Source organism: Myotis brandtii, unplaced genomic scaffold, assembly GCF_000412655.1.
Source record: "Myotis brandtii unplaced genomic scaffold, ASM41265v1 scaffold1630, whole genome shotgun sequence".
Lineage (NCBI taxonomy): Eukaryota > Metazoa > Chordata > Mammalia > Chiroptera > Vespertilionidae > Myotis > Myotis brandtii.
Genome location: NW_005355963.1, coordinates 11,227 through 37,859, shown reverse-complemented (window position 1 = coordinate 37,859; position 26,633 = coordinate 11,227). Strand labels below are relative to the sequence as shown.

The 26,633-nt window shown below is 34.7% G+C and overlaps 2 protein-coding genes across 2 annotated transcripts; both read left to right on the top strand.

Annotated features, from left to right (window-relative positions):
* The first annotated feature begins 15,953 nt into the window (after nt 1–15,953).
* LOC102258194 (olfactory receptor 6C1) lies at nt 15,954–16,930 on the top strand. The gene has a single exon (XM_005862307.2). It carries the CDS (start codon nt 15,961–15,963, stop codon nt 16,900–16,902), a length of 942 nt encoding a protein of 313 aa, XP_005862369.1. The 5' UTR covers nt 15,954–15,960; the 3' UTR covers nt 16,903–16,930.
* A 4,513-nt stretch (nt 16,931–21,443) lies between these two features.
* LOC102257889 (olfactory receptor 6C3) lies at nt 21,444–22,379 on the top strand. Its single transcript, XM_005862306.1, has one exon. It carries the CDS (start codon nt 21,444–21,446, stop codon nt 22,377–22,379), a length of 936 nt encoding a protein of 311 aa, XP_005862368.1.
* The last annotated feature ends 4,254 nt before the right edge of the window (nt 22,380–26,633 follow it).

The window sequence follows — 26,633 nt, the reverse complement described above, 5'->3', positions numbered from 1 at the left end:
TTCAGTTCTTCTTTAATGTCTTTTTTAAAAGTTTTGTCATTTCTTTGTGTAAGTATTGCATTTTCTTAGTTAAATTTATTCAAAATAAATCTTAAAAGTGAACAATAAATAGAACAAAAAACTCAACAAAAATAGGAAAAGAACTTCGTTAGATATTTATTCAAAGAAGACATATAATTGGGCAAAAAAGCACATAAAAAGATGCTCAAAATCAGTAGTCCTTAGGGAAATGCAAATAAAAAATATAATGACAGCCACTTTAGCACTGCTAGGGGATTTATATATTACTAGAGGCCCGGTGCATGAAATCTGTGCACTGGGCGGGAGTGTCCCTCAGCACAACCTGTACTGTCTCCAATCTGGGACCCCTCAGGGGATGTCCAACTGCCGGTTTAGGCCCACTGGGATGAGGCCTAAACCGGCAGTCAGACATCCCTCTCACAATCTGGGACAATCCTCCGGGACATCCTTCTCACAATCCGGTTCTCTACTGCTCGCCTGCCTGATTGCCCCTAACTGCTTCTGTCTACCAGCCTAATCACTGCCTAACCACTCCTCTGCCAGCCTGATTGATGCCTAACTGCTTCCCTGATGGACCGATTGCCCCCAACTGCCCTCCTCTGCCAGCCTGATCACCCCCAAATGCCCTCCCCTGCCGGCCTGGTCACCCCTAACTGCCCTCCCCTGCAGACCTGGTCCCGCCCAACTGCCCTCCCTCCCCTGCAGGCCAGGTCACCCCCAACTACCCTCCCCTGCTGGCCTGGTCACCCCCAACTGCCCTCCCCTGCCTGCCATCTTGTGGTGGCCATCTTGCGAAGATGTGGGTGCAGCCATCTTGTGACCACATGGAAGCACCCATCTTGTGACCACATGGGGGCACCCATCTTGTGACCATATGGGGGCAGCCATCTTGTGCGAGGGCATGATGGTCAATTTGCATATTATCTCTTTATTATATAGGATTAGTGGGACCATGAAATGGTGTAGCTACTTGTGAAACAGTTTGACCCTTCCTCAAAAAAGTTACCATATGACTCAATAAACTAACAATTGTACTTCTAGGACTTGAAAACACATGTTCACAAAAACAATTGTATGCACATGTGCATAGAAGCATTATGCATAATAGCCAAAAGGTGGAAACAACCAGAATATCTTCCAACTGATGAAAGGATAAACAAAATGTGGCATATTCATACAATGGAACATACAAAGGAATGAAGTACAGTGGGGCCTTGACTTACGAGTTTAATTCGTTCCGTGATGGAGCTTGTAACTCAAATTACTCATATGTCAAATCTTAAAGTGAACGAGTGAGACACGTGATGCTGGGCTGATGTTGTGGCGTTCACTGTGATGTTCACTGCACCAACTAGCGGTGGGGTATCTGAAGCTGGCTCATAACCTGAATTTTAGCTCGCAACTCAAAGCAAAAAATCGGCCGGGAGACGGCTCATATCTCGAAAAACTCATTATTCGGGACACTCGTAAGTCAAGGCCCCACTGTACCAATATATGCTGCAGCATGGATGAACCTTGTAAACATTATATTAGTGAAGAAAGTCAGACACAAAAGTCCGCATAATGTGTGATTCTATTTATGTGAAATGTCCAGATTAGGCAGTTCATAGAGACAGAGGTAAGTTACTGGTTCTCTAGGGCTGGATGAAGGGAAGATAGTGATATGGCTCTTTAATGAGCATGGGGTATATTTTGGAGTTATAAGTATATTCTGGAATTGTACTATAATGCTGAATTTTGCATTACATTGTGAATCAAGTTATGCACCTCATAATGATGTTTGGGTCAACATGGAGAATATTATGCTGAGTGAAATAAGTCAGTCAGAGAAATATAAATATCACATAATCTCACTTATAAGTGGAATCTAATGAAAATAATAAACAGACAAACAAAATAGGTCTAGGCATATCTTGACACATTTTGAGACAGACTGACATATCTTGGGGGTGTGGGGAGGGTCGTGGGAGATGGGAAGAAATCTACCAAAGGATTTATATACAACATAAATGCCTAACCAATTGGCAAAGACAATAGTGTGGTGAAGGCCTGGGGTAGGACAAGGGCTGGGAGGAGGAGATAAAGGGATGCTGATTGGGACACATCTGTAATACTGTTAACAACACCACCAACAACAAAAAAAAATGCCTTGATAATTCTGGAAAAATTCCTTTTTTGGTTGTTGTTGACCAGAGGTGAGTCCTGGTTGGCTTTTGTTTTATTGTTTGTTTGTTTGTTCATTCATTCATTCACTCATTCACTTACTTATTTGTGACACTATTACAGATGTCTCCCATTCTCCTATTCTCCTTTACCACCTCCATTCAACCCTACACCCACTCCCTCTGGCTATCACCACACTATTGTCTGTATCCATGGCATATGTGTTCTTTGGCTAATTAATCTGTTCACTCTTCCATCCAATCCCTCCCAATCCCCTTCCCCTCTGACCTTTGTCAATCTGTTCCATGGAAAAATTCTTAAGCTCTCTGTGCCTCTTTTTCTTCATCTGTATAATGGAAATGAGTGATAAAATTACCTAGTTCATGAAGTTTTGTTCATGTAACTTAGAACAATGATTAGCACACATGTAAAGGATGAAAAATTACATAGAATACAATTGTAGTTGTCACAATGCTCTTGGCACATTGTAAATGGTTACTACATGGGAGAAATTTATGTTTTAATTTATCTTTCAAAATTGATTCAGCTCATAAAAAAATAGGAGTTTGACAATAATTTTTATATGACTATTTTTAATTTCTTCCCCATGATGCAATCATTCTCTATTATAATTGTATGTATAGAAACATTAACCCTTATGTTTCTTTCTTGAAAATAGCATTCAAAAGAGGTATTTTTACCTAGAATATAGTTTCTTATCATTTAATTCTGGTAAATGCTTATTTTTGTTATAAGCCTGCTATGATAGCTTCAGAGTATGAATAAATTCTTTCCCTGGACTCCAGTCAACTCATTAAAATATGACATTCTGATTATTTATTTATATTGCTATAAAATTAAGTGAATTATAAAATTATTGAGGTTAAGGATTTCACCTTCTTTCTTGCATTTACCCCATTGTACTCTCTGTCACCCAGCAGAGTATATTGACCACTTATAATGATAATTAAGTACAATTTAATATCATATTAATAAAGTAATACATATTTGGCATGACACTATATTAGTTTCAAACCCATCACTATTAAAAAAACCTCTTAACATTATCTAAAACCCAGTTTACATTAAATTTCCTGGTTATATCTATTGTGCATATGTTTATATATGTGCATGTGCATGTAGACTGGTTATTTGTCCTTCAGAATACCCCACATTATGAATTTGATTTATTGCTATGTAAATTTCTCTCTATGTAAATCTTATTACATTACATCCTTAAGCACACACATAGTGATGTCATAAATATCATTGGCTTCATGTAGTAGGTTCTGCCCATTTTCCCTATCTAGATAGTTAATGTTTTTAATAAATGTTGACATTTGTTTTTTCCTTAAGTGTTTTGTTATTTCATTACATGTTGAAAAATGCTTATTTTCCAATTTAATTTTTTTCTTTATATGTAATCCATAATTATCCTATACAAGAAACTTAGTTTATTTAATTACATTTATTTAAATACTCTAAAGTTATTTATATAAGAAAGGAAAAATAAATGTGTCTTTCCATGTATTTATCTGGCACCTTAGTAAGCACATACTGGCACCATAGTAACCACAAATGTTTACAATATGTTTTCTTTTTTTCATGGATTTCCATATATTTCAGGTATGAGTCTAAGAATAAAGTTCAGTTTATGGTTTATAAATATCCAATTGCTTTGACTGTATTTGCTGAGGACTGTTCTATGTTCTATAACCACTGAATCACCAGAGCAGGACTCTTGACACAGAAAACAGTAAAGACAAAGTCAATTATTTGAGAAGGTAAATATAATTAATGTATCTCTAGTTAGACTTATCAGAGGAAAAAATGACAGGGCACAAATTACTGATTTTAAAGTTTATAAATGTGATATTAGGAACAAAATTTTTGTCTTCTACTTTTCTATGTTCTTCTGACTGGTCAAATTATTAAAATGACATGAGACAAATTAACAGGATAAAATAAAATTTAATTTTATATACGCATACAGGCTATGAGGCCTATAGGCAGTAGAACAATTGAGGCTTATATGTTATTCTAGGTTAAGGAGGAATGGGTTGGGGCCTGGGACTTCAAAGGGGAGGAAGGTAATTTACAAGGAGATAGAAGAACAAGTGTTTGGTAAAGAAATATTTGTTCTGCCATATGGAGAAGTCTTTTCTTATGTAAAAGAAAGTTATCTTTGGTAATAGCTGCCTTCCTGGTGCAGGCTTTCTATATAAATTATTTTAGGCAGTTAAGGAGGAGGTTAAAAGCTCTCCTTGAGTCTGTTGGGCCATGATTGTCCTCAGCTCAAAATCATTCACATGCCAAAGTGACACCTTCTGAGGTGAACTGCTCTGAACTGCTATAAACACATTTATGCAAAGAAGAATGACTTCTTAAAAACAATGGACAGAATCCTTGTAAAACACAAACTGTTAAGGCTCTCAATAAAAAATATAAAACCTGTATAGACCTATATCTGTTAACATACTTAATATGTAATTTAAAACCTTCCTACAAAAAACAAAACACCCAACCACATAAAAAGAAGAGATTTAGACCTAGATGACTTCACTAGTGAATTCTACCAAAAATCTAAAAAAATATCAATTACATGCACAGTCTTTCCATAAATTGAGTAGGAGAGAACCCTTTGAAATTATTGTGTAGCCAGCATTTCCAATGTTAATGGACAGAAGCATGCCTTATCTCCCCTGGTTGCTGCTGGGGGTATAGTTCTTGTAATATCTCAAGAAAAGGAATTTTCTAAGACTCACAAGGAAAGATGCGATATGGTAGAAGCTTTATTTCTGTGGAATGCCAGCCTTTGTTTTCCAAAGTCCCATTTCCCTTCGTCCAGTAATAGAAGAAGTGAAGTTGGGGGTTCATTAGAGCTAAAACCAGGGTCAGTGGCCACAGTTTCCATTCCTTGTTGAGCCAGGTCCAGTTCAGCATCAGGTTAATTAAAGTCCATTAGTCCATGGCACGTGCAGGGGAGTGTGCCCCCTGCAACAGGAGTTCCAAGAGAACCAAGAGCCAAGAGCCAGGAGAGGGAAATGTCCTTTATTTACAAGTTTAAATATCCAGGTTTCCCACCCTTGCAGTGGCCCTTGTTTTGGCCAGTTATCTGTTCCCAGATGTGATTGACAGACAAGCATCTTCCCACCTCACCTAGACTTTACTGGGCAAGTGTTAAAACTGCTTTTGTCCAGTCTCTTCCCTATTGATCAGCGGGGAACATACTTTGAGTGTTAAATTAGCAAAGCATGCCTATGTTATGTAGTTTTCCCTTTACTCCTTTCCTGTTAAATAATAACCAGATTATTACAACATTATCATTTCCACCTTAGAGAATTTAAGAAAGAAGTGCAAAGTAAGCATAAAGTAGCCGGAGGGAAAGGTATAATAAATATCATAGCAGAATCAAATGGAATTACAAACAGAATAGAAGCCAACAAAGAAAAATTAATGAAACCAAAGCTCTTAAAAATGATTATTAAATTGATAATTATCTAGTAAGGCTAACCAAGAAAAAAGAGAAAATACACAAACTGCTATCAGGAATGAAAGAGAATGCAAAACTATGATTCCACAAACATTAAAAGGAAAAGAAAGGAAAGTTACAAACAACATTATGCTCATAAATTTGATAACTTAAATGAAAGGGACTAGTTTCTAAAACATATAAACAACCAAAATTCACTGAAGAAAACATGAATATCTCTGTATCTATTAAAGAATTTGAATTTATAGTTAAAATTCTTCTAAAAATAAAACTCCCGGCTTAATTGGTTTCACTGGTAAATTCTAGTAAACTTGTAAGGAAGAAATTATGCCAAATCTGTACAATTTCTAGAAATTAGAAGAGTAAAGAAAATTTACCAAAATTTAAAATAAGACTAACAATACCTGGAACCAGAAAAATAAATTAAAGAAAAGAAAATTTCAGCCTAATAACTCTAAACATAGATGCAAAAATTCTTAATAAAATTTTATTAGTAATTCAAATATAGTAATATGTATAAAGGATAATACATCATAATCACATTTGGTGTTATGTATCTTGGCAACAGACATATAAATATAAATTAAATAAACCAAAGCCCAACTTTAGGTAGCTTTTTCATGGAAAAGGGTATATGTACAATTGCAATAGAATAAGGTAAATGAACAACCTTTTAGAAAAGCAAAGAATAGAAAGCATCTAATTCTGGTTTTGCAACCAAGGAAGATTTCAAAGATTACATGATATTTAGATGAAACCTTAACAAGGTGTGTGTGTGTGTGTGTGTGTGTGTGTGTGTGTGTAGAGGAGAGAGAGAGAGAGAGAGGCTGAGCAATTACAAGAAATGGTGAACAATTTGATAAAATCAGAGCAATGGTTGCACAGGACCTGGGTTCTAGAAAACATGCTCTGCACTCAGATGATTCTTTTAAAAAATATATTTTCATTGATTTCAGAGAGAGGAAGGGAGAGAGAGATAAACATCAATGATGAGAGAGAATCACTGATCGGCTGCCTTCTGCATGCTAGGAGGGATCGAGCCAGCAACGCGGGCATGTGCCCTTGACTGGAATCGAACCTGGGACCCTTCAGTCTGCAGGCTGATGTTCTATTCACTGAGCCAAACCAGCTGGGGCATGCACTCAGATAATTCTTTAAGATAAATAACTGTCCAAAACAATTATTTGCTTTGAACATTAATGGAAATGTTCTATAATTTTTGCTATTCAATTGATTAGCCACTAGCCATATTTGTTGAGTTCCTGAAATATTATTAATATGGCTACCTGGTTTGTATAAATTCATTTGTATAAAAATGAATTTGTATTTTATTTAATGCATATTTAAATTTAAATTCTAGAAAGGATGCTACCTATTTAGCAATTAAAATATAATTACTGTGACAAACATGAAGCACAGGGCATTATGGAACCATATAAGTGCTTGAGAATATCAAAGAATGAAGAATACTGTCATAAACAGAATAAATTTAAAGTAGAATTATGGATGAGTAGAAGTGATTTGAGGTACCAAAGAAATCACTTCCTGAGTTGGAAGAATATGTGAGTGTGCATGTCTTGAAGGAGAAGAGAAAGTGTCAGATTATTAAAACAAATGAACAAACAAAACCACAGTACAGATATATCCTGGAGTGGGGAAAGTGAGAGTATATGGTATGAAGTGAGACTGAAATAGTAGGAGGGGAGTCAAATCTCTCAGGGCTTTAGCTCAGTTAAAATGGGACACTTTATGTTGAGGTGCTAAGAAACAAATTTCCTGAAATAGAAGTATGAGTTATCAGACCAAAATTTTCAATGGAATCAGTTTCATCTTCAGCTGAAAGATTGTGCATCTTGTTAATAAGAACACTGGGCTAGAAACATTACTAAAAAGTAATAACATGACTTTGGTGCTCTCTGTAACTCACTGTCTAAACTCTCTTATTGCCTTTAGCTTGATGTTAGGGCAGTTGGTTATCCGTTAAAGAAGCAAGTGAAATAAGCCAGTCAGAGAAAGACAAGTACCATATGTTTTCACTTATATGTAGACTCCAATGAACAAAATAAACTAACAAACAAAGTAGAAACAGACTCACAGGTACAGAGAATAGACTGACAGCTGTCAGAGGGGAAGGGAGCTGGTAGCTGGGTGAAAAAGGTGAAGGGATTAAGCAAAGAAAAAAAATTCCTCATAGACACAGACAACAGTAAGGTGATTACCAGAGGGAAAGGGGCGTGGGGAGGTAGAAGATAGTAAAAGGGGAATAAATGGTGATGGAAGGAGACTTAACTTGGAATGGTGAACACACAATATGTTATACAGATGATGTATTATAGAACTATACACCTGAAATCTATATAATTTTATTAACCAGTGTAACCCCAGTAAACTCAATAAAAAAGCAACAAATATGGATCCATATCTCACATAAGAATAACTCTGTATGGACTCCAAGGTGAAAATATCAAAAGAAAAACAATAAAAGTATTAAATATAAAAAATATCTGTATAATTTTGAAGTATGTGTGGAAGGATGTCCCGTAGAGAATAGGTCACCAAGAATTCATGACAGACTATACTATCTTTCTGAGTTGAACCACACCATAAAAAAGTTAAACAATAAGGATAAATTCTGGAAATATTGCAACAAAAAAGATACCCGAAAGGTTATACCCATAGTACATACATATCTCCTACTAATAAATGAAAAGTGAACACAAGTTATGAATTGGTAATTCATGGATGAGAAATATAAATACTAAAAATGTTTAATCTATTAATTAAAGAATATTAAAATGTCAATTCTATATAACATTTAATTCTAAGCACTTACTATATCCTAACTGCTTTGCTAAGCACTAGTGATCTATTATCTCATTTAATCTTTACAATATCCTATAAGTTAAGACTATTAGTCCTCTTATGACTAGAGAAACTGATAGAAATATTAAATTCTGTAAGTTTACAAACATATTGAATCTCTTTAAGCTCAAAACCAGGTAGTGTGATCTGGTCTTTATGACACTGTCTTTATTAGTAAGTGAATTGTGAGATAATTTTTATCTCTCTGGAAAATTTGTAAAGAATTTTTAATACCTAGTGTTGGTTTGGATTCTATGAAAAGAGCTCATTCTTGTCTCAACACTTCACTTGCCCCCATGTAGAACCTATTATTTGTACCCTGAGGAACCATCAAATAAAAAAGCTTTCAAAAATTTGGTTTAAGAGCAGTGTTTTCTAGCCCTGGCTGGTGTATTCAATGGATAGGACATTGGTCTGTATACTGAAGGGTTGTGTGTTTGATTCCAGATCAAGGGCATGCACTTGGATTGCAGGTTCAATCCTGGCCCCCATCAGGGTTCTTGAAGGAGGCAACTAATCAATGTGTCTCTCACACATGGATGTTGTTTTTTTTCTCTCTCTTTTCTCCAATCTTTCTCCCACTCTCTCTAAAAATCACTGGGAAAACCATCCTCGGGTGAGAATTAACAACAATAACAAAAGGTAGTGTTTTCTAGAAACAAATGAAAGTATGTACTAGCATGAAGGAATGTCATTGTGAAGATTCAATAAAGGAGAAATGAGATTGTAACTTCTATAATATCCTCCTCACAGATACCTGCATTGTTAGTCTCATTTGCTTAAGCTTTCTTTTCAACCTGGAAGTGACTATGTTGTGTCTCCCTTTCAAACTGTCTGGTAGGTTCCATGTGATCATTGATTATTTCTGGATAGAAAACCAGTGGCTATAGAATATAAATCATTTTGATTATTTTTCTGAATAATAAAAATATTTTATACTGTAATAGCTAAAGGAATTTACATGATTTCAATCATGTTACTCTTAAATTTTCTCTTCTGTTACTAATACAAATATTTCTTTCATAAAGTCATATGAAATATGGAATTATTTAAAGACTTGCAACCATTATATTTTTTCACACTAGCTGTAGTATCTGTTCAATTATTCCCACTCATCTGATGCACATGGATATTTATTTTTCTACTTACAAATAATTTGAAGTTCATTATGTCCTATATTTCTTAGTCATGCTGAAGGCATGTATGTCTTATTTTATAAACTCTCCTTGTTTATCTGTATTATGTTTTAAAATATGTAAAAGAAGAATATTTAGGCAGCCATCATTACTCTTATGCCCCTTGGAAGTTTGAAAGTAATTTTATAAATAATAACATCTCTTCTATAGAGAGCATTTATTCTATAGAATATGCTGAACTAGATATGCTTTATACTATATATTATATAACCTTCACCTCTGGCAATTAGAAAGATTATCTCTTTTTTTACAAATCTGTAAATTGATGCTCAGAAAAGTTGAATAACTTGCTAGAGGTCTTGAGCTCTAACAGCCAATATGATAGCTTGAATTGGAAAAAGAAAATAAAACAAAACACAAAACTTATTTTTGATCCATTTTATACAAAACTTATTTTTGAAACTCTGTAAGGGCCTACAGATTTGACATAGCTTTTACTAATGACCAGCACAAATTTATTGACATTTTAAATTAAATTTATTGGGGTAACACTGGTTAACAAAATTATACAGGTTTCAGGTGCCCGGTTCTACAACACATCATCTGTGTACCACTTCACCACTCCAAGTCAAGTCTCGGTCCATCACCATTTATCACCCCTTTACCTTCTTCTACCTTTCTCCCACCCCCCTCTCTCCCGGGCACCCACACTGTGGTCCATGTCCATGAGTTTTTTTATCTTTCTTTTCCTTTTGGGGTGCTTTTAAAACTCACCTTACCTCACTTGGACATGATTATATCATTATAGTTTAGTCACAGAAGGTATTAACTCCTAATATTATACTTGGCATATAAGTTACAACATGAATCAATCAAAACCAGAAACTCTTCAACTACCATTCCTGGTGAGCAAGACTGAGCAGAAAAAATAAGCATAATGCATTAGCAGTATTATGGTACCAAACACTTTTTTGGAAGGCAGATTTAAAATAATAGAGTTAATGAATGTGCATAGTATAATGTGATAGATTACAAATTCTTTTTTTAATGGCATAGAGTATTAGGGAGAGATCTGCATTGGGATTTAAGATATTTGGTTGCTAATCTCTGAAAATAATGTTGAGGAAAACAAACTTCACATTTAGTTTTATTGTTTGCTTATTGTTATGTTTTTTCTCTCATTAGACACTGCCCACCAAGCTTCTTTTCAAATTTCAATACTAATGTGTATTGTCCATTACATTCATTAGTGTGCTGTATATATTCCTGTTCTGGCAATTTTGATTCACTAAATTAGTCCCCAGTGTCTGAGAGACTAGATAAAATATTAAGTAGCTTGTGCCAGTAAAATCTATGTAGAAACCATTTTTAAAACACCTCCTGATCTTTTTTTTCTTTTATATATTTGACTCTTTCTCACACTCTATGGTCAAAGTAATATATGCCCTCTGGATAAAATGGGAAATTTAAGACAAAAACATTGACAATAGAAAGCAAATTGTTAAGTGAGAGGAAATAGTTTCAGAAATGTTGGTCTCCTATTAACAGTGACAGCTGGTAATAGTTTTCACAGTCCAGGCGTTCTGACTGCTGGTGAGCTATTGGAAAATCAGAGGTAAGTCTGGCAGAAAGGAGGCAATGAAAGTTTCCCAAATCGTATCATTGAGTCATCACTTATTTAGCCAACTTTTAATGAAATTAAATTATATATTTGAGTTATATTTTGTAACTGTATATATTAAACAGTGGAAAAAGACTAGTATATTTTTGTTTTATTATAGCAATTGATTCATTCTCTATTAAATAAAGGCAGGAAGTTATAATCTCTGTGCCTGTGTGTTTCTAATTAAATATAGGCTGTGCAGTACTTTAAGAGAACAGATTTTCATTTCAGATAGTCTAATTATATTTGACATTTCCCAGATGTATGAATATGTCTAATGCACATAACCTCTCAGCTCTTTTTTGGGGGGGAATAAAGTTTCATAGGTGTGTTACGAGGGCTAAATGAAAGAAAGTTTAAAAGTCCTTAGTATTTCACTAAAATAAATAATGCTTTGCTAAATCACAATTACTGTGAATATCCTTTCCAGAGCTGGAGATTAATTCTAAATAACAGAAAAACAAAGAAAGCAGCTTTTCTTAAGGTATATTAAGTGCCACATAACTAATTGCACACTGTTATTTGTATTATTCAAATTAATCCTCAAAAACACCCTTGAAACTCCATTTTAAAAATTCAGTTTATTGGATAACATTGGTTGATAACATTATATAAGTTTCAACTGCTGGTAGGGATGTAAATTGGTACAGCTACTATGGAAAACAGGAAGGGAGGTCTGCAAATTTAAGAATCCAGCTGTAATATAACCCAGTAATGCCTTTTCTTGATATCTACCCCAAAATTTTGAAAATATTTATTTACAAATTTATATGTAGCACTATGTTCATTACAGCATTATTCATGGTAATCAGCTTCATTTCAAACAGAGAAAACTGAAGCTTAAAGAAATTAACTAATTTAAAGTCATGAGTCCATTAAGTGGTCCATTTGTATTTTAACCTATATTTCTCTAACTGAAAAATCCATATACTTTCTGTATTAACAATTTACCTTAGAATGCCTAAATAAGAAATGAATAATGTTTTGATACCATAAATTTTATCAATTAACTTTTCCTTTCTTGTCCAAATTATAGATGGTTAGCTAATGAATTGAAAGTGTGAAGTTATGCCCTGGCCGGTTTTGCTCAGTGGTTAAGGCATCGGCCTGTGGATCAAAGGGTTGCGGTTTTGATTCCTGGTCAAGGGCAAGTACTCAGTTCACCAGCCCTAGTAGGGGCATGTGTGGGAGGCAACCAATGGATGTATCTCTCTCATGTCAATGTTTCTCTCTCTCTCTTCCCCTGTTCCCTCCCTTCCACTCTCTCTAGAAATCAATGGAAAAAATATCAAGTGAGGAGTGAAAAAAAGAACAAAAAAAGGAAAGAAAGTGTGAGGTTATTTGACATTTGTCATAAACCCCTACAGATATGAGTATTACTATTTCTAAAATTGTTATTGAATGTGATTTGATGATGTCTCCTTTCTCTTGATGTGTTTCTATGAACATTGGTATGAATGCTGGGAATTGAATCTGCCCATCATTATTAAAATGATGAAATATAAATTTTTCATATTTATCCAGGAAATACTCATTGAAAGTAATTGTGAAAAGAAAAAAAAGCATCTATCAGTGTTTCTCAACCTTCTGCCCCTTTAAATACAGTTCCTCATGTTGTGACCCAACCATAAAATTATTTTCATTGCTACTTCATAACTGTAATGTTGCTACTGTCATGAATTGTAATGTAAATATCTGATATGCAGGATGGTCTTGGGCCACCCCTATGAAAGGGTCATTAGACCGCTAAAGGGGTCGCGACCCACAGGTTGAGAACCGCTGATCTAAATGATCTTTCCGACCGCTTATTGGGTCTTCCTGAGGAGTCTGCTTCATTCAGACCAAGAGAGGTTCTTAAAGGACCCTGTGTTATGTTCCAAAGCCCAAATCATGGAGTAGTGCCCAATATAAATTTAGAGTAATTATGAAACCAAACTAGAAGTTTCCCACAACACAAATTAAACAATTTTCCTTTTCTCTAAGGTATAGATCTAAACCGAGAACAAGTCTTTAAACTCATAAAGTAGAAAAAATAGAGCAGTATGATCAATAAAGCACAGTGCTTTGGAGATATGCTTTACAAATTTTTTCCAATGACCGTCCTCTAATGAAGTTGAACCAAAGAAGAGAGAATTCAATTAACATAGAAAAAGTTGAAACAATTAAACTTTCAAATTTATTGCATTAGTAAGGGGTATTTCCACCCACTGCAACATTTGCCATTATTAAAAACAACAACAAAACACACCAGAAATAAATAGAATCAGTTTAAGCCTCTATCTCAGTCTCTCTGAGGAACAAACTTTATGTACCCTGTAATATAGAATTTCTCTGGCCTTAAAAAATATTTTAGAAAGTTTTCTTTAAAATTATATAGAAAAAATTTAGCTTTCTTTACACGTCCTTGGTTATATATGTATTCAATACAGATAATTTAGGCTAAGCATATGGCTATGTCTTAAAAAGTAGATAAAGTAGGAAAACACATTTTGTAAAACAAATATACTACTTACATAATACAAAGCCTAGAATGACATAAAATGGAGATGCAATATGTGACTCAGTAACAAACTCAACATCAATAACTAATTAGGAAAGTGTTTATTTTAAACTTACTGTGACTACACTGGGTAATAGATTGTGTTGCAATAGCTTTGGAAGTAAGACTGTCCTAACTTTCATAAATGCGAAGAGTTCACAAGAGATTTCAGCACAGTATATGTGATGGGTTGGGAAGAATAAATATAAGATTATTATAGAACTCATACAATGGGTACTCAACCCATTGTGGAAATATGGAAGGAGGTGATTTGGGGTTTCCCTGAAATTTGCTGCCTACAATACTAGCTGCATTCATTTATTTTATTTAATGCAAGCTTCACAATCTTTCTCAGAAAGGTTACTATTACTAATGATGAAAAACAACAACAACAACAAAAAGTGGCCATTGGTAGCCATGTTGACATGCTACAAATATCTGACATGCCTCAAATGTGGTGATCAGATTCTAGCTCAACAGGAGGCAGGTGGATTGTATAGAGGAGGTAGGGGATGGGGTGGAGAAGACAGATACACCATGATGGAAGAGGTAGCATGCACAAAAAGTGGAAGAACTAGATTCATTTGCCTAGAATGCCTCACAGGTAGTACACAATTAGAGACTCACCTCATTTTTGTCATTGTTTCTATGTGATGCTCTTGGTGCTAAATTCATTCATTACTATTTAATTTAGATATAGGTTTTCACACAGGGACACCATATTAAGCCCAAAGTTTTTCTGCTCAGTGGTTAGGGAACATCTTTTTCATTGAACAAAAACTTGTGTGGCTTATATTAAATGGTAAACATTTTTCCAAATGCTTCACAGATATTAGTTCATTTAATGTTCACAATAACCTTATGAGATAGGCTTGTATACAGAGGAATAAACTGTATTTATAGAAGAAGCACAGAGGGACTGATTTTCAGAACTAGTAAGTGGCTTGGATTTAGCCTAGATATCTTCACTATTCCTTATGCAAATATCTTTGGTAATATCATTTGTGTTATTTAAAAAAATTAAAACTTAATATTTTAAAAACACAACAAACTGGCCGGTGTGGCTCAGTTGATTGGAGTGCCCTCCCATAAATCAAAAGGTAGCTGGTTCGATCCCCTGTCTGACATGTTCAAGAAGCCACTGATCTCTCTCTCTCTCTCTCTTTTTCTCTCTCTCTCTCTTTCTCAAAATCAATAAAAAATTTAAAAAATAAATAATAAGTTCAAATAAAGAAATTAAACTGTTAAGACCAGCTTTATTGGAGTTACTAAGTATTCCTGGAGATCACTTATCTCACTCTTTAACTGAAAGAACGTTTTTAATAATAACAATAATATTATTATGATGATTTTAAATATAAAAGAAAATAGGTTGCATGGGAATAAAGGTCATACAAATGACACATAGGTATGCTGATATATCATAAAATAAGTCAAATGTAATCAGCCTCAGATCTAAGTGTTTTCTACTTAAATTATTTTCTACCTCTTTCTCCCCTCTATCCCTAGCATCTCAGGTTGCTGGTGGCAATGGCATTAGTGTTTCTGACTACCAGTGAGATGTGGCAGTAGTTTATAAAGCCGAGTGTTAACAAAATTGACAAATGGCTAAGGACATAAGTCACTTTTTACTTAAGAATGCAGTATTTTTCTCATTTTTTTTTAGGATTCTCAATATGATTAAACTTTTACACAGAATGGGAAACATTTAGGGACTGGAGTAATAGCACAAAGCTGGTTCTCATTGGGAAGAAACTTTGTGGACACATCTCTGAAACTTCACAGGGTGTATTTGGAGTCAGAAAAGTCTGGGAACAAATCCCAGACCAGCCACTTCAAGATTTGTGATATTGAATTTTTTAAAGCCTCTTTAACCAAAGAGCTTTCACCAGTAAAAGAAATTGCCATTATCAGTTTGCTTTAAATTGCTCCTGAAGTGAAACATCATACTATTTCAGCCAAAGTCTGGTTCCACACTTGGATATTTGTTAATCCATGATTGATGGTTTGTTCCTTGTGCTTTCTCCTATAGATCTGGCAGGAGAAAAACAAACAAACAAACAAACAAACAAGCAACTGAAGAATGAGAAACCATACAGAAGTAAGAGAGTTTATTCTCCTGGGACTATCAGATGACCCAGAGCTTCAGGTGGTGATCTTTGTCTTTCTGCTCATCACCTACATTTTGAGCATCACTGGGAACCTGACCATTATAGCCCTTACCCTGCTGGATTCTCACCTCCAGACCCCCATGTATTTCTTCCTCAGAAATTTCTCCTTATTAGAGATTTCATTCACAACTGTCAGTATTCCTAAGTTCCTGGCCACTATTATTTCAGGAGATAAAACCATTTCCTTTAATGATTGCATTGCTCAGTTATTTTTTTTCATTCTCTTGGGAGTCACTGAATTTTACCTTCTGGCTGCCATGTCCTATGATCGTTATGTTGCCATCTGCAAACCTCTGCATTACATGACCATCATGAATCGAAGAAGCTGTATACTCCTTGTCTTCTGTTCGTGGCTAGTTTCATTCTTAATCATCTTCCCTGCACTCATATTGCTCTTAAACCTCGATTACTGCAGGTCAAATATTATTGATCATTTTACCTGTGATTATTTTCCCCTGCTGCAACTTTCTTGTTCAGACACAAAATTCCTAGAGAGAATGGGGTTTGCCTGTGCTGTGTTTACTCTAATGTTCACTCTGGCATTGATATTTCTGTCCTACATATATATCATCAGAACAATTTTAAGAATTCCCTCAACTAGCCAGAGGACAAAGGCCTTTTCTACGTGTTCATCTCATATGATTGTCATCTCTATCTCTTATGGCAGCTGCATTTTTATGTATATCAAACCTTCAGCAAAGGAGAGGGTGTCTTTGAGCAAGGGAGTTGCTGTGCTAAACACCTCAGTAGCCCCCATGCTGAACCCCTTTATTTACAGCTTAAGGAATCAGCAAGTCAAGCAAGCCTTCATGGACATGGCAAGGAAGACTATTCTTCACAAGCAAATGAAATAATGTGGTGTAATGAATTTGAGGACATTGCAGGAAATTTTAAAAATATAAACATGAAAACTTCAGCAAATCACAATAAACTCACTGTCATCCTTGTATGTCCTCTTTGTTTTTTTTCTAACAATTCTGTTTGTTTTATATATTTCCCATTTAACTTAAACTATTTTTCTTATGTCATTCTGACTCTCATCCTTCTGAACACTATCACAACTTTCTTAAAATTTATTTATTTTCAAATTTTTTCTTTATTTTCATTGTTGACACTGTTGCAGATGTCTCCATCCCCCCCCCCATCTCTCTACCCAGCCCCCAGTCCCTCCTTTCCTCTGGCCATCACCACACTGTTGTCTGTGTCCATGGGTTGTGCATATATGTTCTTTGGCAAAACCCTTAACTTTCTTTCATCCAGTAAATTTATTTTTTTTTAATTTATGGATAGTTGGTACACAATCTTACATTGTTTCTATTAGTTTCAGGTATACAATATTACAACTTATTAAATAATAATTATTTTTAAAGTAAAATTATATTTTGAGTTTTGTGTAGGAAAAAAAATAATCACCAGGAATGACAGAGATACTTTTAAAATAGTTATATGATATTTTATTTACTACACATAGAATATATAATTTTATTTTTTATTTATATTTGACAGATATTCTCTTAACTATATTACAGTTTCTCTAGTCAAAAAATGTAAATACCTTATAATTTATTGAAAATGTAAATGCTTTCATTTAAAAACTGAGAAACAGTACTTTCCTCCCCCCCACTTTAATAGAGTATGGCCATATAAATTATCTATAAAAAATAGCAGCCATTAGATATGTAGAATAAGTTTATTCTAATTCCATAGAAGGCAAATTCCACTTTTCTGAAGTTTTGGATTTGCTTTAAACTGGGTATGCATATAAATTATTTTATATCTAAACAAAATTATTTAAGTTTTATAGAGAGTTAAAAACCAAAGTAAGATATCACCACATGCAAAAAATGAATTTTAGGAAGGTCATGGAGAAAATGGAATCCTCGTAAACATTTGGGGTTGGAATGTAAATTAAAATAGCCATTATGGAAAACAGTATGAAGGTTCCTCAAAAATTAAAATTATGGTATGATCCAGTAGTCTTACTTTTTTGGGTATATAATTCCAGTATCCAATGGAATTATATCTCAAAGAGGTATCTGCACCCTCAGTTTTATTGCAGCATTATTCATAAAGGACAAGATATAGAAATACCTATGTCCATCAACTAATAAATGGACTAAAATGGTTTATACATATGATAAAATATAATTCGGACTTAAAAATAAGTAAATTCAGTCATATGCTACAACACGATGAAACTGAAAGACATTATAGCAAATGAAAGACCCAGAAAAATACTGCACGATCTCACTTATATGTGGTATCTTAAAAACTTGAACTCAGAGAGTAGAATGATAATTGATAACAGAGAGATGTTAGTCAAGGGGAAGAGAGGATCAATTATGTGAGATGCATAAGTTCTGGAGATCTAATGTACTACATAGTATCTATAGTTACTAATAATTGTACTATATACTTGAAATTTGCTAAAGGTATTCAGACTTAAACACACTATAATCAAATTGTCAGAAACAAAATAAACAAACAAAAAGGCAGCAGGAAAAGAGGAAGAACAAATATGAGGTTAATTGACTCCAAAGGCATGAGTCCACAGGAGCTGAGTGGGGCTATTGAGGACAGGGCATGCATGGTAGATATTATTCATTCATAAGGTTACTCAGAGTCTGAGCTAACTTAATGGCACATAACACACATGCACTGTCATAGATTTGAGTTATATTTTTCTTCTATTTTCTACACACTCTCTTCTAGTTCCTCTCTTCCAATAAGTAATTCTCAAGCAGACATGTTCAGCCATGATTTAGTTCTACATTGATGGCTGTATTATTATTTGGTTATATAAATTCACTACTGTATTTCTTACATTAAATGCATGTTTAGTTATTTTTAAAATATATAACATTAAATTATACAATATGTATTATTAATTTATATAATTATTAAAATATTTTGTAAACATGAAGAATAATAAAAATGATTATTCAGCTTAAAATAAAATATTCATTGTGTTTTACCAAATAAATAATATTAACTAAAAAACAATTAATAATTCACTAAACAGAATTTCAATTAAACAAAAAGAATATTTTGTAATATGTCTCATTAAAATGTTAAAAATATGATAAATAAATGTAAAGACCGAGATGAGAAAAGTGATGGACAAAATTGACACTGCAATTAATTATTGCTGTTTATAATGAAGGTTAATTTAGTTAGCCTATGTAATCACATTAAAAATTGTGAGAAAATAATTGTGAGCACAATATGTGTATTATAATAGTTATTATTTAACTTAGAATTATAAAATAATATTGTTTCTTGCTGCCTCAACACTAAAAAAAGCCAAAAGATAAATAAATAAAAGGGTATATATAGAAAACTTTTATATTTCAAGATTATTAAATATAAATAGTTATATTTTTGTAAGCAAGTGGAGTTCACAACTATTTATTACTCATAAAATAGCAAACAATTGTGATTAATGGAAGTAATTATTTTGTGAAAGTCAATATTTTAGGTCCTCTGTGGGATACAAAGATGAACATAACCATTCACTAAGAGAAGAGTTAGGCTATTAATAAATCCAAGGAGAACTTCCAGAAATCCCTCATGGTCTATAATGTAGCCAAGATGTGGCCTGGACTTTGTCTTGTTCCCAAGAGATTAATGCATAACTTTCTTCTGAGGTCAAGACAGTGGACTTGAAATATTTGAACTACAGTGCCACTAGAAGCCAGATCCTAGTTTAAGAATATATACTCGTAATACCCAATGTTGTCATATCTCTCTCAATTCTCTTTTTTCTAAAGTATTATTTTTCTTTTTTGTTAATCTTCACTTGAGGATATTTATTCCATTGCTTTTCAGAGAAAGTGGAAGGGAGGGAAGGTGAGTTGAGAGAGACACGCCAACTGGTTGCCTCCTGAATGCATTCCAACCATGGGCAGGGAGCAAACCCACCACCCAGGTTCGTGCTCTTTACTGGGAATCAAACCTGCAACCCTTTGGTGCTCAGGCCATCACTCTAACCACTGAGAAGCACTAACCAGGGCTCTCTGTTCTCTTTTTAAATGTTGCTTTCTTAAACTTCTAGATCAACATTATTGAAGAGGACTGTTGTATATTTCCACATCTTAAGGTTTCTGACTTTCCGTTTCTACTTGCTGAGCTATTTCCTTTGAGCCGTCATTAAATGGAGAAAAAGATAAAATAAAGTTTGCTTAGAAATTTGCTAGTGCCTGGCAGAGAAGTGATGGCTTTACATTCTATCCTTCGTGGCAGAAATTTGACTATCTAAAATATGAAGGAGGTAACTGTCACAATTTTAGCAAAACTGATTTACAGCATGGTCTATCCAGCTAGCTGAGAATTAACTGAGTAGGTTAGGATGAGTGGGGAGTGATTTTGTATTTAGTTCTAAAATACCCTTATGGATCAGAGGTCTCATTTAAAAGACAAATGTGGGGCCAAATTACAAAAGAATAAAACTTTTTTTCAGAAACTTTAATAGCTCAGAAAAATGATGTTCAAAGGGAAAATTCACTGGGCTACAATCTGACTGACAGAGCTCCTAAGATCTGAGGCAAGTAGTATGTTTCCAATATGTGCTGCTGTGCAAAATGAAAAATAAATACTGCATATTCCTTTAAGCTAAAAAAATACAAATCTCCCCTATATACATTTCTATAAAGTCATAGAAGATGTCAAAGATTAATGATTTTTATGGAATTATAAGAAAAACTAATAAGTGAAATGTTCACTATTTGTTAAACACAATAATTAGGTTGCCTATTCTATCTTAAAGAAAATATACATATTATTACGTAATATGTTCAGGATGTTCTCATATTATCTTGATAATTACACTATAAATATTAATGTTAAAGATAAAATTAATAATGTAATAAAATAATAATTTAAAGTAAAAATTATTTTCTAAGAAAATTATTAATTGATTTCTTATAGAAAATGTAAGAGGATGTTCTTTTAGTTTTCAAAGTTTCACTTTTACATTTGCTAGAATTAAGATCATTCTTTTCTGTTTTTAGGTGGCAGTGTCCTCTAATAAATACATGACAGGAAAAAAGGAAGATGCATATTTCATACGATTGGTTCAAGAAAAATGTAAGATTTGCAAAAAGTATTAATTTTGTTTACCATCTCTCAATGATGTGATTTATTGTATGAATCATTCCTAACTTCTGCTAGATTTAAAATAAGAGAACTAGTACATAAAGCAGAACTCATAAATGTGTATTAAGACATAATGCAAACAAGACACCCAAAAGAAAATAAAATCAGCACAGATTATAAAAATCTTTTAGAATTTAGTGATGATGATATTGATCACGATGAATCATATCTCTCATCTCCTCTCTTTAATACTTTTCCCACCTAAATATCTTTAAAAGTATATGTAGAGAGAGACAGAGAAATGAACCACACAGTGGTCACAGAGTTTGTCCTCTTAGGTCTTTCTGATGATTTTGACCTTCAGATTGTTATTTTTCTTCTTTTATTTATCACATATGTACTAAGTGTCGCTGGAAACCTGACTATCATCACCCTAACCTTGGTGGACTCCCATCTGCAGACGCCTATGTACTTCTTCCTCCGGAACTTCTCTTTCTTAGAAATCTCATTTACAACTGTATGTATCCCTAGATTTCTGGGGGCAATTATCACCAGGGATAAGACTATTTCCTATAATAACTGTGCAGCCCAACTATTTTTCTTTATTTTCATGGGGGTGACTGAATTTTACCTTCTAACTGCCATGTCCTATGACCGCTATGTGGCCATCTGCAAGCCCCTGCATTATACAATCATCATGAACAGGAAACTCTGCACCCTGCTTGTGCTGTGTGCGTGGCTGGGAGGGTTTCTGACCATTTTCCCTCCCCTTATGCTTCTCCTCCAGCTGGATTACTGTGCTTCCAATATCATTGATCACTTTGTATGTGACTATTTCCCCCTTTTACAACTATCTTGCTCAGATACATGGCTCCTAGAAACAATTGGTTTTTACTTTGCTTTGGTTACTTTGCTATTCACCTTGGGTTTGGTGATTTTATCGTATGTGTACATTATCAGGACTATTTTGAGAATCCCATCTGCCAGTCAGAGGAAAAAGGCTTTCTCCACTTGTTCCTCTCATATGATTGTCATTTCCATTTCTTATGGAAGCTGTATATTCATGTATGCTAATCCCTCTGCAAAAGAAAAGGCATCATTGATCAAAGGAGTAGCTATTCTCAATACCTCTGTTGCCCCTATGATCAACCCCTTCATTTATACCCTGAGAAACCAGCAAGTAAGGCAAGCCTTCAAAGACATGGTCCATAAAGTAGTATTTTCTACAAATAAATGATTTTTTATTTTGTCAGAAATAAAGGGCACTCTCAAAGAGCAATTAAGTGAAATCTTGAAATTCCTAAACATCTATGTAAGTGTGCATTTTTTTCAAAGTCTCTTCATATGCCATTTTATAGTTAATATTTTCCCATTTCTCCCACTTCCATATTGTTTCTCCAATACATTTTTAATTGACTTTTTAAAAGATATACTTAAGCTTATTTCTTCTACTGAATGTTCTGGATATGAAATGATATATTAGTATTCTAGAGTGTAATGTGAAAAAAAAATAGGTCTAATTCTGTTAATATCAGTCCCTAAAAGATGCATATAATATCACATTGTATATTAAAAGTAGAGTTTCCAAATTAATGTGTAACTTCTTGTGTATTATTAAGAGACTGATAATTTTAACATTTAATGGATCTAAATGTTCTGATATTATTGTACATTAAATGAGGTCCGAAGAGGTAATATATACTTGTGCATTGCACTTTAAATGCAGTGCTTTATACTTTCTGAAAATTACTTCATATTTTCAAGATAAGTAGAAATCACAATGTTAAGTGTTATTTATAGAATTTCTATGTTTCTAGCATTTTAGAGAATATTTTCATTAAAAACATTCAGAATAGATGCAAAACAACTAAAACACATGTTGCTGTCCTGAACTCACTCAGCAGCTTTATGACAGTTATTTTGAATTATTTGTTAGGTGTTCATTTTCCTCCATTTTTTAGGGTCCATTTAATGGAGATTTGTTTTGTTTCTTTGATTGGGACACTTATCTACACATTTGAAAAAGTAACCACCTCTCCTAGTCTTTTAAAACAGGATTCATACACGGGAAGACCATCACTATTCAGTCCACCTAGAGATTCTGGGGGCCTCTCTAACCTTTTCTGAGGATGAAGCATCTCAGACTTGTGTTTGGAGATTCTTAATTAGAATATCTTGCCCATATAAAAAAAAAGATGACGCTCCTAATCTCTTGCTCTCTCTGTTTCAGTCTGCTGTAACTCAGCTCCTTGAAGCAATGGCATGCCACCCAGCTCAGTATGTTCTCAGCAGCTTTCAGGCATCCTGAGTATGTCAGGTCCCATGAGGGCTCCAAGACAGGCTAAAGGGACACCAGTCCTAGAACAGCCACTGAAAAGCCCAAACATTGGACTCAGGTTCCACTCATGTTTTCTTCCTGGGAGAGGGGCCACAAGCTGTATTGGCTTCAATCTGCTACTGTAAATAGGTTATATGAAGCACAAAATTTTCAAAAAATCCTTTTATAGTGTCATAAAACATATTTTCTTTACCCTAAATCTTTCTAAATTAGTTGAATCTCTTTATGGCCTAGAGGATGGTCAGAGATTTGCAAATGTTCCTTGTACATTTGGAATTTATAAGTAATGATAGTTGAGTGCAGTGTTCTATATAAGTCAACTAGGTTAAGTTTAATACCCATATGATTTAATTTGTATTTTTATTGTTTTTATCATTACTGAGTTATTGAAATCTCCTTATGCAGCTATGGAGTGGTTTCTCCTTGTAGTTATGTCATTTTTTTATTTTAAAAAATATTAACACTGTTTTTGTGCAAACACAAATTTAAAACTGTTATATACTTTTAGTGACCATAACCTATCTTATCATTATGAAAAAACACCAGTTTCTCTCCTTCTGAAGTGCACTTTTATCAGTAACATCTACATTGACTATTGATATAGCTATACTAGCTTTTAAAAAATAATGTATACATCACTTATATTTTATTTTTTCAATCACTCACTTTTGACTGGATACTAGCATATTATACCGAACACCCGCGACTAAGTATATACTTGTATTTATCGGTTACCTTGTTATGAGGCACTCCTAATAAGGCCATATATGTGGATAGAGGAAGAGAATGTAAATCAGGAGAAATTCGTTTTAAAGGAGTCTGAATCATCTGTTCATAAGCCTCCTGGACCCGCTCAAATCTGCTCTCTCAAGGACTATCTCCCTTTGATGATAGGTTGCTGCTATGATAGAATGACCAGCGTTATAACTCAGAGGGTCCAATAACATTCAGTTCATTATAGCAAGCTCAAACCTCATCATGAATTGATGATGTCCTATGGTTTGACCTTTAGTCTCTACTAGGTGCCAGTCGTAAGCCAGAAGGTGCTGTTCAAAAGAAGAGTGCATATCTGTAATATGTTGCTCCATAGTGATGGGTGAATCTGCTATGAATCTTCCAATAGTGGCAAAGCACAAGTGCCATGCAGCATCCCTGTTAGTCATTGACACTTCAAGTAGCATTAGAAGTTCTTGATCATTTGGGTCAAGTGGAAGAACACTAACACTAAAATCAATACTAAATGTTATATGGAAAATCAAGCATGCAGTAATAATTAAGTCATCTTGGAAAACAAGCAATATGAGAGGGCTAACCATAGAGATATTAAAGTATAATATAAAGCTTCTATAATCAAACTATGCACTCAGGCATGAAGAGTGAGAAATTAATGTAGTAAAAATATAAGTGGTACATTTTAAGTATACCTATTTGAATAGTTTTAACTTTTAAAATATCCTTATTGTTTCACATATTCCACAGACAAAATTAAATGAGCAAGAATGGGAAAGACCTCTATGTAAGTGAACATAATCCTATGTAATAAAGAGCTAATATGGCAATGGTCTTCACCCTCACGCTGTCACACAGTACAGGCTCAGACACTCAACACTGGGGAGAGAGGAATGGGGACCATTCAGGCACAAATGAGCTCATGAGAGAGGAATGGGGACCAGCCAGCTGCGGCCCTGGAGAGGGACAAGCTGCCCACTCCATAGTCCCTGGCACCAGTGGCTGGGCTGCCCGCCCTGAGGTCCTGGGAGCCAGTGGCTGTGCCTGCGCCTGGGCATGAGAGAGGGACAAGCAGCCTGCCCTGCGGTCCCGGCGTTGCTGCTGTGGCCCTGGCAGAGCCGCCTGCCCACAGTCCCCTACTGCGGCGGCCAGAGGAGGGAATCCTGGGTCTCTGGTACAGGGTGAGTCAGAGGTGGTTAGAGGAATGAGGCCAACAGGGGAGCAGTTAGGGGCCATCAGGCTGATAGGGGAGCAGTTAGGAGTGATCAGCAGGCAGGCAGAGGTGGTAAAGTGCGATCAGGCAGGCAGGCAGGTGAGCAGTTAGGAGCCAGCGATCCCGGATTGTAAGAGGCAGTTAGACATCTTCGAGGGGTCCCACATTGGAGAGGGTGCAGGCCAGGCTGGGGGACCCCCGCTTCCGTGCACGATTTTCATGCACCAGGACTCTAGTTACAAAATAAATCAATACCTATGAGAAGAATAAAGAATTGATACAAGTAATTGTTCAAGATAGTATTTTGATAATTGATCATCAGTAGTACAAATACTGCAAAAAGTTTTTTGAACTGCATTTAGTAGATTTTTAAAAATAATAATGGGAGTGTAATAATTACCATTAAAAATATTCTGTGTGTGTGTGTTGTAGAATTGAGTAATTGACAAGTAAATAGATTGTTGGAGTCAGATTTCTCAGTGCTGAGGTAAAGAGATACAAATGTGGTATAAGAGAAGAAAAATTACATGTTAATGTACTGGAATACAAAATGTCAATTTAAGACTATTTTTATAAATGCATTTTTCTCTGTTGCATGGGAATTCCAACGAATAACAATAACCCAACAGCAAGGAGCCCACCAAGCATTCAGATCTTGGGCTGTAGGTACCATTTTTGCTAAAACATAACCTCTGAGAACTAGAGAAATGGCCGATAGACATGTAAAAAGATGTTCAACATCACTAATCATCAGGGGAATGCAATCAAAACCACAGTGAAATATCACCTCACACAGTCTGAGTGGCTATCATCAAAAAGTCAACAAAGAACATGTTGGCTGGATGAAAGAAGGTGAAGGGATTAACCAAAGAACATATAGGCATAACTCATAGACACACACAATAGTATGGTTGATGGCCAGAGGAAAAGAAGGGGAGGCTGGGTGAAGGTGGATAAAGAACAGGGAGAATTGGGGACATATGTAAAAGTGACAACAATAAAAATGTTAAAAAGCACATGTAAGTGAGGATGTAGAGAAAAGAGAAACCATGTGCATTGTGGTGGGATTGACAGTTGGTGCTGCCAGTATAGAAAAGAGTACGGAGATTTCTCAAAACACTAAAAATAGATCTTTCATATGACCCAGCAATCCCTCATCTGGGTGTTTAGCCAAAGGGAAAAAACACTAATTTGAAAAGATATATGCACTC

What these genes read in the sequence shown, in the direction of transcription:
- LOC102258194 (XM_005862307.2), top strand. Translation starts at nt 15,961, where the DNA reads ATGAGAAACCATACAGAAGTAAGAGAGTTTATTCTCCTGGGACTATCA.
- LOC102257889 (XM_005862306.1), top strand. Translation starts at nt 21,444, where the DNA reads ATGAACCACACAGTGGTCACAGAGTTTGTCCTCTTAGGTCTTTCTGAT.